The 13,254-nt window shown below is 39.1% G+C and overlaps 1 protein-coding gene across 1 annotated transcript; it reads right to left on the bottom strand.

Moving 5' to 3' along the window:
- Positions 1–3,900: 3,900 nt before the first annotated feature.
- PCTP (phosphatidylcholine transfer protein) lies at positions 3,901–12,403 on the bottom strand. Its single transcript, XM_009694836.1, has 6 exons — positions 12,379–12,403; positions 9,557–9,679; positions 5,572–5,651; positions 5,069–5,240; positions 4,522–4,589; positions 3,901–4,056 (listed from the first exon to the last, which is right to left on the bottom strand). Exons 2-6 carry the CDS (start codon positions 9,597–9,599, stop codon positions 3,991–3,993), a joined length of 429 nt encoding a protein of 142 aa, XP_009693138.1. The 5' UTR covers positions 9,600–9,679; positions 12,379–12,403; the 3' UTR covers positions 3,901–3,990.
- Between the last annotated feature and the right edge of the window lie 851 nt (positions 12,404–13,254).

Below are 13,254 nucleotides of genomic sequence, written 5' to 3' on the forward strand. Positions count from 1 at the left end.
ACTACAGTGGGACAGTAAGTTTGGTTATGAATTATCCTCCTGTCTAGAGGAAGGCAAACCTGTGCTCAGGGAGAAATTACTCTCAGCCAAGTGAAATTTAAGTACCATTAGATCCCATTTGAAAATGCTCTTTATACATAAAAAACTAACATAATGGAAAGAAAAAGTCTTGGTGGGAAGATATATTGTCTACTAGTGTGCATTAATATCAGAAGCCTATCCCCCTATCTTCCCACATTTTTGTTCCACTACATAATAAAACCAGCCAATGACCTGCTTGAGAAATGAAGTATCAACCAGATGTTTCCTGAGCAAAGACAACTTGTGTTTCCCTTTACACATCATCTTCTGAGAGGCAGCACTACAGTGATTGCGTATCTGACACCACTCACTATGTTGACTTTGGGTTACCCAGAATCTTTCCTTTACTTTACCTTCCAACTCAAATACAATACTTTTACAGAGAGATCACATGGAAAGACCAGATTTGAATGACTAGAACACCATGTGGAAGCATGGTTTATATTCACTTTCTTATAACATCACTCCTCATGGAAACAGGGGATGGGTGACCAGCCATCCCCCAAAAGAACCACTTCTTTATGTGAAGAACAACATGCAAAAATATGGTTTTGTAAGAGCTACTAATTTTAAAACAAAAGTCCTAGTAATTTTAAAACAAAAGTTCTACATGAGAATAGATCCAAAGCTCATTATGGTTTATGGAAAGTCTGATTATTGTGCTTTGGATCAGATGCCTGTTTATTGCCAGAAACTACAACATTTTTCTAGTTCTATTTGGCTACTAGGAAAACTTCATTAGTCCCCATTAATCTGTAGTGTGACACTTACTGATCTGTTAATGGGGGTGGGAATATAGAAGATGAGAGGCTCAATCATAATCTAACAGAAATGCTTCATTCTTTTTATTCAAATAACCCTATGTTTACAACAGACCACTCTAAAAGAACAAACCTTGCACTCCATTTTCAGGCAAGTTGGTGGAAATAAAAAGCTAACTTTCAGGTGCCACATTAACAAACAGCATGGGAAGCGGGGTTTCATTTTTTTAAACCCTGTGCACTAGAACTCATAATGCGTAATGACTTACAACTTTCACAGCAGGTTTCTGTTCAGGCTATCCAGAAAAGTTCACATGATGCATGTACAGTTTTTACAAGATCAATATTTAATCAGTCATTAATAAAGCTCTAAAATGCTTTATGAATGTCTTTACATCCAAAGATTGAAAAATACCAGCACTTTCTTTCTGGTTGTAATCTTCCATTTAGACAAGAAGCCACATCACACAAAGCTAGAACTGCTTTTGCTTCCCTAATAATACAAGATAGGTGTAGTAACACACACTTACATGAACTGCAGTGTCACTGCACACTTATGTCACTATGAAAGCCCATGGGAACCTAAATTTAACAGAAGATCTGATGTTGCATTCATCTCACATCATTGGTTAGTTGCTTGTAAATAGAGGAAAAGCAGTTTCAGTAGCTACTGTTTAATCAAATATGTTTTAATTTGGAAAGTTGTGTACAGTACAAGAAACTGCCTGTGCAATGGTTTTAATAAGGATATGTAAGCAAAGGCCATGTATTCTGTACTCTCAGTGTGGGGTCTGTAGGAAATCAAGATTTCAGCAAGACTGACAATGGAGCCATTCAGCCTCTTGAATGCCCAGTCTTACTGTTTCAGCCCACTGCAGACAAATGTATACTATGACTTGATGACAAATAACTATAATGACAAAGATGCAATCACGAATTTATGAATATAAAATGCTTTCACTCTTTCTCCTGCTTTCATTTCATTAAAGACTAAACAAAATTACAGATTGGTTGGAGAAAAAGGATGAAAAAAAATTACTTGATCTGTACATCATTCATCTCCGTGCACACACTCAGCTCACTAGGTACACATTTCTTGTTAACCTACAAAAAAACTCTATGTTTTGAGGTCGGTTTACAATTACAGATAGGTTTTGTACTACTGTGGCACAGACATCAGTTTTGTTCAGAAGCAACTGGAAATCAATTAGTTCACATCATTGTTCCACGAAGATTCATCCTCAGCTACTGCCCTTTTTAAATTCCATTCTATCAAGTCTAGAATAGTTTGGCTTGCTTTTCTGTCTTCTTTTTGAACAACTTACCTAGTCCCGCCTTTGCTGCTTTGCTTCAGGACATAACTTGTATCCACATCCTGTTGTTCAAAAGCAACTCTAGTGTTCTTGTGATTGCTTATGACATTTCAACTCCTACATGCTTAGCACACTACTAAAAAGCTTTCTGCATTCTCAAGGCAATTTTTTTAAAAACTGCCAAAAAAAAAAATGTGAGAATTTATATACTCAGGTAAAACACCATCATATTCTTGGTATGATGGAGATAATTCATTTTCGGTACACATAAATAAAAATTTGGCTCCAGTTCCAGTAAGCGCATGTCTACAAAATTTATGGACAATTAAAGTGAATTATGCTTCAGAACTCTTCTCTCTCCATGTCTGTTCTTCATCTGCTGGGGAAAAAAAAAAGTGACAGCTAAATTTAAAATGGGTTGAAAGTTGTCTAGCACTGTAATATTCAATTCAGCAATGGTCTCCAAGTCAAAAGACACTTGAAAAATACCTAAACTGCTGGCAGCAAGCTCTTCAGAACACATGGCATCCTACTTAATTCTCATGAATCCAAGTTATTCTTTCAAAAGCCTTTAAACACAAAGCAGCCCATGATATCAGCCTGTCATTTGTGACCTGCCCAGCATGGTCACTCTTAAACATGAGAGACAGAACAAGAGCACTGCATAGACAGAATAAAGATTTATTGGAAACAAATATTTACACAAAGTATAAAGGCAATCACTTCAACCATTTCTTTTTTAACAAGACAAAGCTACCCCATTACAAGATCTGTTCAGTAACAGGATTAGTTTTAGTAACGATGCAGAATATTTTTAATCCCTGAGACTGAAGCCCTCTCATCTTCTATGCACTCCATTCCCCTCCAAGCCCCCTGCAAAGCTGCTGGAAATTTAATTTCCTGCTCAGTTGTGCTTTCAGTGGATTACCATCCAAAGTTACAGTTTCATTCTTCAAATCAGCATGAAATTTAAAAATGCAAGCAAGCCCAAGTTTAACATCAAGTTCATTCACATTCAGTTGTAGGCATCCAGTTTAAAATTACTTCCCATTTCAAGTTGGTATCCAGGCTGCTTTATAGATAAGGCTACCGACTCTGAAGATAGAACTTGTTCCCCTTAAATGAGTCATAGAAGCCAACTTTTTTTTCTAGCTGGGCACAGCCAATGGTTTTCATACAGGAGTATTCAGATGTGAATGCAAGGCTTTAGACACAAGTCCTTTTATATCTAGACTTAAAGCCATCACAAGGAAGCTTAATTAGCACAGAGCTCCAGTTCCTACTGCAGACTTCTAGTAATTTACCTATATGCCCTCAGCATTTTTTAGGTTTATAGCAGGTAGACAGTTTAAGAATGACAAACGTGGGCAGCAAAAGTGTTCCCTCCCAAGCAATGTAAGTTCCATTATTCCATTTCAGTAGGAAGTCACCCTGCAAGGCCACAAAGGCAGATCCAGGCATAACACATGCCGAGAATTTTCAGTCCAAGTTCAGATATTTTTCCTAGCAAGATCGTTGTCTCTTGTCTGAGGATATAATATTTCAATCAACAGAACTCCTCAGCTGACACATGACGATCAGCATAAGCAAACCATGGGGGACAAGGCTAAACTTAAGTACTTTGAAAAGGATGCCGCTGATGTTGGTGTCACCTTGTCAGTGGCTAGCTCTTCACTTGGACATGGAAACAAAAGATCTAATAAAATTCAAGGCATAAACCAACTAAAATAAAATTATTTCCAATATTAGAGGTAGATTTTATCCAGTGTAATATATAATAGCCAATCCTGTAAGTGCAGAGCTCTAGGAATTAAACAATTAAGATCAACTTTGACCTATGTGCTCTTAGAATAATTACGGCAAGCTTTTTGCATATCCTTCAAGAAAGTAGGCACACCACTCTGTAAAGAGAAAAGTAGAAAAATAAAAATCATTCTTGCATAATGTAATCAAGAATGTATAAGCAAGATGAGAATTTCCAGTATATAGATCAAGCCCTTCAAACAAATACAGGACAATTCTAAGATCTGGTACAAAGCAGCAGATCATTCCCTTAATACTTCAAGAACAGACCGCATTATTGAAGTTTGCTTGTGTTAAGGCTATTCACATACACTCTGGAACGTGGATTTGTTGGTTTTGTTGCAGAAATTTACCTGCTTGGTTGATTAACCAAAGGAATCTGATAGGAATTTAAAAAAATAATATTAAGACAACTGCCATGAGAACAGACAATGGCAAGACTCTAAAAATGGGACTGCATAAGAGCTAGAAAAGTCAATACATAGAAGACAGGTATAGATGCAGCGAATATATTGGTTGAAACAGAATAGCCAAAGACAATTGTGCTGTCAACCTTTACTTACCTTGGCAGCCCAATTGACCAGCCAGGATGGAATCATGCCACCAGGATTATCAAAATAGTACATATAGACTAGAGATGAGAGAGAAGTCACCAGAAAGTTATCCAGCCATAGTCTGAGTATTAGCTCTAACACCACATGATAGAAGCTGTCAGCGGGCACGGCTGAAGCACCAAGTACAACAGTTCTACTTGAAATCCTTCACAAAAAAGTCAACTTGTACTGAATTGGAATGTGAAGTAAGTATAGCCATTCCCAGTTAACCTCTAGGAAGCTGAGTGCACTGTAATAGTAATTTAGACTATTGCAAACCATTTTAGGCCCAACTAACAAGCCCAACTGTTACATAAAAGATTCTTAACAGTAGCACACTGCACTGGATGTTTCCAAAAGTTTCATTCACTTTAAAGTATTCCTAGCGCTCAGTACATCCACTTTATAGTAACTGTTTTTAGCTTAAAATCTCCAGTCTCCCTGGAATTTGTGCATTTTGCTAAGACATACATTCTTTGGCTACATGACTTGTGATCACACTTTCTTGACCTCTTACCTTTAGATCCAGTCTTGCCATCACTTTCAATTGCCAGACTTTGTTTATAGCTTTTAACTCTGATAACACCAGGCTTTTCAGGGCACTGAGGAACAGACACACTTTGAGCTAACACAACCCAGATCTTCCGCCCATCAACATCCATCTCTCGACATTCACGAATATAGACATACTGTATCCTAAGTTGAGGAGGCATGTCAAAACACTGTCAGTTTGACATATGATGAATTGACAAGTGAATTCCATTAAAAATACCAGCCCCTTCAAGTTATTTCTTATGCTTCTACAGGATTCAGTCCTGCAGAATAATAATTCAGCTACATGAGCTTTAGTTGTGTGTGGGAAGAGGCACCCACACTCTTCTTCATGCTATACATATTCATGCAACATGAGGACTGCAAGATCTCAGATCAAGTGCAGCAGAGCATTAGCATCAATACATGGGATCCCTGGATGACCAGGTGACGAAAACTGCAAGAAGAACAAAAAGCTTGAAAGGATACATCTCTGTTTGAGAGAGGAAAAGGGTATTTCACTTCCCAGTAGATTACGTTTTCACCATCATATGTTTTCTCATACAGTTCTGCAGTTGAAAGAGGAAGACTGTTAGATATTTTTAGTTTCTACTGCAACAGAACCATACGTGGCATCAAGAACTGCTCAGATTTCTGAGACGAACACATTTTACACGCAACTCGTCAAAATTGGTATGCATGTAAATTTGTAGCAGTAGAAGACATTAAAAAAAGTTCTGTAGCAGGTTTGTTCAGGAACCAAATACACAAAAATAGGTGGTCTGGTTTTCTGCTGCTATTGAATTCATTGATTAAAAAAACAAACAAAAAAACCAAAACAAACAAACAAAAACAAAACAACAAAAAAAACCCACAACAAAACCCCCCCAAAATCAGAACAGTTCTGGAGGGAGGCAGAGTCAAATTCCTTTTCAGACAGTTAGCTCATTCAAAGCCTTTCCATCTCAAAGCTTTTTCCTCGCCTATGCATATTCGGTATAATTCTAAGCCACAAGTACAGTATGCTTTTTCACAAGCATGTCATTATCCTTGTAAATGATTCTGAGTTAACAAAGAAAGCAGTACTCATCCTAGTTCCAATATCTGAAGAGGTGTTACACGAGGGATTAATGAGGTTTGGAAAAGCTATTAGGAATTACACGGCAGTATATACAGGCAATGGTGAACAAGAAGTTTATGAACCTTCATTACACCACCTTCAGTCTGCCTGGAAACTCAATCAGAAGGCAGCTAAATAGGGGGAAAAAAAAATAATCTAAGAATAGTCCCCAAAACACAGCAGTGATTCAGATAGTAGCATGGCACGAAGGAGAAAAATTAGTTCAAATCAAACTACATAACTGAGTTTGAAAAACTGTCTACTGTACAGTTTCTTCCCTTGAGACAATAACCCTGCCATTATCAGGGTAATGGGCCTGACAAGCATGGGGCTGAGCTAGGCTAAATTCCTGTCTGCTCATGGACCGGTCATTACATGGGTGCAGTTAAAAAGGGTGCAATCCAGAAAGGTGGTTCGCATTAACAGTCAGAGTGGTCTTTTCCTCCTTTAGAGCAGACCTCTGCCAGAGGTGCTATACATCCTTCAGAGCTAATGCATACAGTCTGCCACATCACTTTCAGTGGTTTTGAAAATAAGGCTAGACCAGACTGATAATCTCATTGCTAAGGCAACAAGAGTGCCACAGATGGGAGATTTTTTTCCCTATATAACATGTTCCAAACTAGGCTTCTGTTTGTATGCCCAGCAAGTCAGCTGTCACCCACGAAAACAGCTTCTGCTCTTCTCCAGGCTGGAGCAGTATCCGACACACCATGCTCCCAGTGCTGTAATAAGCTACACCATTATGCTATCCACCAGAGGTCACTGGAGCATTGGTTTATCGGCTTTACTTTCCAACTGCACAGCTTTCCTTTTTCAAAGGGTTTAAGACACTATTTTGAAGACCTTGATGCAATTGTTAGCTACTAATTCATCTACCTTTGTATCTTTGCAAAAACAGAAAAAAACCACACAATAGGTAAGTCACTTCCCACCTGTATTCATTTTAATCTGTCAATACTAGTGGACAGCTTCTGATCAAAGCAGAATACAGTGCATTTTAATCAATAACTAGATTTCACTTAGTATTACTACAACAGATCCCAAGTCCATTTTATTCATAATAGGCACAGCTGCATTTGCTGCTTTAGCAGTCAATTACTACTGTTAAATTGTTGGGAAGTATGACCTCAATCAGGACGGTGTTGCAATCAGGAGTAGCAAGTTTGCTCAGGCCCAACCATGGCACAGAAGCATACGGCAGCTCAGTCGCTACTCTACAGTTTAGTCACAGCTTCCCTGATGAATTGGCAGCTGCAGCACAGACCAGGCCTCAGGATGGCCACATCTTGTAGATATCCAGGAGCCTACTTTGGAAATAGCCAGGGTACCAACAGCAATGCAAAACAGTAGCAGATCGATACAAAATTTCTGAGGCCTCAGGCCTTGGCAAGAAGAGATCAAAGCACGACCCTCTGAAGTACTCACAAGAATCCTGTCCATATCTGCCTCCAGTCAGGCCTTCATAAAGAGTTTTGCTGAACAGAACTAGAGGATAGAGATTAGCTCCTCTTATGCTTAGTGCAGGAGCAGTTACCTTTTCAACTAAAAAGGCAGCTGCTTCTACTCTGGTCATGTTTTTACTTCAATGCCAGCCAGCAGTTCAGCAGAGAACTCTTCTTTGGACTGCCATTATTGCACAGCTGCAAGAGCAACAAGGAATACAAACAGTTAAACAAAGAGCAAGAAGGCTCTGAATGGAAGTTTTCTGGTTTTCTCCCTAAATGTGAAAGGAGAAAAAACAAGCTTATATTGTTTACACTGAAAATGTTGGCTAGCACTATTTCATCATATGTACAGTTCTAAAGAATGGCTGGGCTTGTGTCAATTTTTAAGCTAAAAGGAAAGCGTTAACATCATGTTTATGCCCTTCAAGAGTTAACTTATGTGAAATGCTGGATTTGAAGTACCAGCACAAGTATAAATTCACAGATGACGATACCATGGTCAGCAAGGATATAAATGCCAGCTCTACAACATTATCTAGTTTTTAGTTTAAGGGTGTAGCTTCCCCCAACTGCTTCCTTTCTTTTCTCTAAGAAGGTATTACCAAAAAAAAAAAGTTTGTTTAAGAAGGATTCAGTCCTTCTAAATGCACTTCAAGACTATTGAAGTAACTCAAGATAATATAGTATTTTTACATCCAATATGATAACGTTGAGTCCCATTCCAGCTTTTTGTTTCATTAATGGCAAAGCGGCCTTTGCTACAAGCAAGCTGTTGCCCATTTTGACAAGTAACAATTACTAATGAAGACACAACTTCCTAAGCTTGACCAAGTACTGACCCCAAGTCAAATATGTGGTTCTCTGTATCAATATAGCCAAAGGCATTACCAGTAATCGTTCACCATAGAGCTGTCCTAGACTTATCAAGCACAACATTTAACAATTCTTTGTGTTTTAACACTGTTCTTTGTTCAGCAAAACACTTTCACCATGTTTCAGTTTTATTGGCCTGAACTGATTTCAAGCACAGGCTTAAAAGGGAAAGGCTCCCCATCTTTAAAATAAATGGATTACTGGATGCTTACATCAGCTGAATCCTTGCCTTGTCACTTCTGACTTAAGATGTTTTAACATCCTATGGATATCCAGGTTCAACTCCCGTTTTCAAAGACAACATTAAACAAACACAACTAAATTAGTTATTCCTTTCTCTGCAAAAGCCTGAAGTCACCAACTTGATACACCCATTTCTGGTTGTAAAAGGTGCCAAAAATAACCAATGCTTTCAGGAAAAGACATTCCATCATGCATCAAACTGGTGCAAGCCAGAGGAAAATTTTTGAGAAGAATAATCAGTCGTTGGAATAATCTCCCCAGGGAAGTGGTGGATTCCCCAACATTGGACACTTTTAAGATTTGGCTAGACAGGGTGCTGGGCCATTGTCTAGATCATGCTTTTGCCAAGAAAGGTTGGACCAGACAATCCCTGAGGTGCCTTCCAACCTGATATTCTATGATTCTATGATTGCACTGCTCCACTGCAATATGCAAAGATGCACAAAAGGTACCATCTCCATTTCTCCCCAGAACATCTACTAAAATTTAACCTAGGAATTACAACATCTAGAAGCTACAAGGTGCTCCAGCATAACAAGTGATGCCAATTATATGCTTTAACCAACATGGAAATAATTCATTCCAGAAGAAAGCTATATGGTGATGAGATATTAGCTGTTCCATGTCAGTGTTTACTTGTATATTTGCAGAGTGCAACCTTATCCCAAAAGATAGTTGTCTGGCCCAAAGTCTTTGGATGCAGCAACTTTAAAATACTATGAAGAAAGTTTTAGCACGAAGAGTCAATGTGGACATAAAGCTTGCTTTTAAACTGCCTAGATGAGCTTACCTTTAACATACTGATCCCATTGTTTTCTGAAAGCTAAGTCCATATAGACATCCACACACAGTTTTGGGGGACAGTCAGCAAGACCACCGAAGATTTTATACTCATAAAGTCCTGATTGCTGTGGAAACAGAATGGAGAAAGGAAAACTCACACAGGAAAGGGAAGTACACTGCAGCAGGGAGAACAGCTGAAGGAAGTTAGGTGGAGCCCATACTACAAATATGCTCAAGAGCTGTGAAAGCAAGTATTCAAAAAACAATGCACAATTCAGTCTTTAACCTCTCAACTTTTTGATCTATACATGAAGTTTAAATCCAGCCAGGCTGATCTGCCCTGCACAATGGTTGTTCCTTCCCTTACACCAGTACCCTCTTACTTCATAAGTAGTTCTAAAGGGAGCATGTTTCTTCACTACACACTTCCCTTTTCATCTCCAGTGGTCAGTGTGGACTAAATCCTGCCCGCACTGAAGCTTACCAGAAGCATTAAATTCTTGTGGCAAGGTCTCCAGACCCTGTATAATGTGCTTAAGAATCTCAGCCATTTCCAGCAGGTTACCAAGTACTGCACCATCTGCAATAAGCTTTCCAGCAGGTTAGGTGTGCTTATACTTCAGGCTGTGATACGAGAATGCTTTACAATGCTCAGGCTTGCAAACAATGCACTATTATATCTGCCTTGAATATTTATCAGCTATTTTCTTTCTGAAAGCTGTCTGCACTGAAGGGGTGGGGTGCAGGATATCTCCTATGTTAACGCTTTTAATGTTACTCTCAACATATGGAAACACCATCTGTGCCTACAGAGCAATGTTTGGACTATTGTTAGTACCAGTTCAGGACTAAATTAAAACAATGACAGTATTTTGAACATAGAGTGTAGGAGTCAAATTCAAGCATTCCCAAGGAAAAGGAGGGAAGGATTATACAACATTCTGCTAGTGAATGGCTGATTTTTCTTCCTTGCCTCCCCTTAACAAATCAACCCTAGAAGATGAAGATTAGATGTACCGGAAGATAACAATGGGACCAAGAAGCTTAAGCTACTCATCTTCACTGTGGCTTCACTGAGGCACCAATCACTAGCTTCAAACCTGAACTGCTCAGCACCTGTGCAGCCCCACGCACTCCTATCATCTTTGTAAAAGGCATCAACATTTTTATTTTCACCAGAAAAACTAATTTTGAAAATATCACACCTGAAATTGAGCCGAGATCCAACAGCATATGCCAAAGCACACTGGTACTTCAGAAATAGTTGGTTTAGCTTAAATGCTATTTGTTTCCAGGTCACTAGTCAGAAACATGATGCGGATTATCTTGCATGTATGTATGTTTACATTAAGTGTCACATAAGGCAGGAGAACAGCAAACCACAATTCTCCTCACTCCTCTAGTAATTCAGAAAAAAAGTCTTACTTCCCCATGTCATGGGACTGCTCTTCCACTAAAGAAGAGAAGCCTTTGTATTCTTTTCCTGGACTTTGATTACGACTGCATCTTGAGAGGTAGCAAACCAAGCTCATCTGAAACTTTAATTCTGCAGTCAACATGCAAAACTAGCTGTTCATAAGCACACTCACCATTTCTTTGCATCCTTTAGCTTCCTCTTAATCTTTTTGATAGAAGAAAGCCATGAAGTAATTTTCTCATTTAAGCTAGCAGAGCTTGCCTCAAAGATTTTTCACAGAACTATGTGCTTTCTACCTTAGCGAGGACAGTTCCACACTTCCAGAGTAAAAGCTTTAGGACCACAAACTATTACATTGTATTGCTTGCTTCTAAAGCTTTTAGGTTTCACGCAATAGGCAGCTGGAAGTGCCTGTAATACTTTTTAATTGAGGATATCGAAAGATATGCATACAATATAGGTCTTTAAAGCATTTTTGCTACAGATAGAGCTCCATCAGAGGTTAAAATAGAGCTGTAGTGATGTCATTTACTGTCACATAATTCAGAAGTCACTAAATACAGACTGCAAGTGCTGTACGACCTAATCTCCTGACTTAGCACATGGGATTCTACCTTACATTCAAAGGTAGGCTCCTAGGTGGTTCACAATATCAGTTCAGTCATTCTTGCATCTGTAGCCTTCAAGTTCTTATACAGTAGCTCAAGACAGATCAAGAAATTATGCTGTTCTTCTCCACCAATCTACTTGTTTCACTGCTAGACAAATCTGGCATACATCATTAAATACCTTCTACTAAAAATGGTACTGTTTTGATAACAGTACGAAATAACAACTGATGATCTGAAAAGTGAACAGTACATCTTGCAGCAGGTAAGATGGACAAAGACATTCAATAAAAAACAATTTACAATAAGAAAGTTAAAACAAGAGTGAAATGTTGCAGGTTTTCAGAGGCCTATCAGCAGGAGAGTCAATCAGGGGGTTGGAATACAGCACAGAGCAGGAAAGCCCAGGAGATCTATTTGTGTAGCCTGCAGAGAAGGTGGAAAGAGAAGGCAACAGGAAACACAATTGCTGCCTTCAGCTTCCTGGACTACCATTGCTATAGTGGACTTGCGGTTCAATAAGTATTAAAAGCCGATTTTTCAAGTAACAACTTTAAGCAAAGACCCTCCTCCTAGACTTGGTTCTTCTTCTCATGTGGCAACTTGAAGCAACTGGAAGACAAAACAAACAAGAGACTTATTTCCCAGCAGAATCAGAAGACTGGACTTGAAAAGGTCCCTTGCATCCTACTTAGTCACTCCATCTAGCCTAAATTAGGGTCATTGTACAATATCGAAGGGAGTAAGTGGGTTGTTGTGGTGAGAGAGGGGGGGGGGGGGGGGGGGGAACCAAACAGCTCTAAATATTTTTTAGTCAGCTCAATAGTCCTTCTATATAAAAGCACGAGAAGCAGAAGCCTGAGCTACTTTCTCTCTAGCCCGCTAAATGTATACAATAGCAGCAAAGCCACAGCACCACAGGCTGCCCCAATACACGTTGCATGATGGACCCTGGTCCCATTTGTTTGGTTAAATCCAGTCTCCAACTTCCCAAAAGCTCTAAATATTTTTTAGTCAGCTCAATAGTCCTTCTATATAAAAGCACGAGAAGCAGAAGCCTGAGCTACTTTCTCTCTAGCCCGCTAAATGTATACAATAGCAGCAAAGCCACAGCACCACAGGCTGCCCCAATACACGTTGCATGATGGACCCTGGTCCCATTTGTTTGGTTAAATCCAGTCTCCAACTTCCCAAAGTTACTTTGCCTTCATTCACTGCGCGATGCATTTACAGGTCTGTGAGGAGCTCCAGTCCTTGTTTCTATTTCATCCACTCCAGAAGCAAGACTCCTAGTACCCTCTATTTCATCAGCAGATCTAACTCCTGAGTAGATACCTGGCAGACACCACAAGCTCACCTTTGCTGTGTGCACTCATTGAGAAGCTTGTCTTGCTATTGCCAGTTACCATGTCCATGCTGTAAACAGGGACTATTTACCACCCAAAATTCTGAGGTGTACAAAGTGACTTTTTTTATAACAAAACTTTTCCTACCCTGTCTTGCCTTTCACACAGATCTATACGTTTGCTTTATTTGCTATTTCTTCTAACATGATCATGCCTGAAATGATTTCTCAGAATACAAATACAAAATTTTCAAGCAAAGCACAGCATGATGTCCAGCTTTATCAGGAGTTGAGAGGTAACTATGATTACGGAGCTAAAGAAATAGGGTATTTAT

This window comes from Cariama cristata, unplaced genomic scaffold (genome assembly GCF_000690535.1).
Source record: "Cariama cristata isolate BGI_N322 unplaced genomic scaffold, ASM69053v1 scaffold34850, whole genome shotgun sequence".
NCBI classification, from domain to species: domain Eukaryota; kingdom Metazoa; phylum Chordata; class Aves; order Cariamiformes; family Cariamidae; genus Cariama; species Cariama cristata.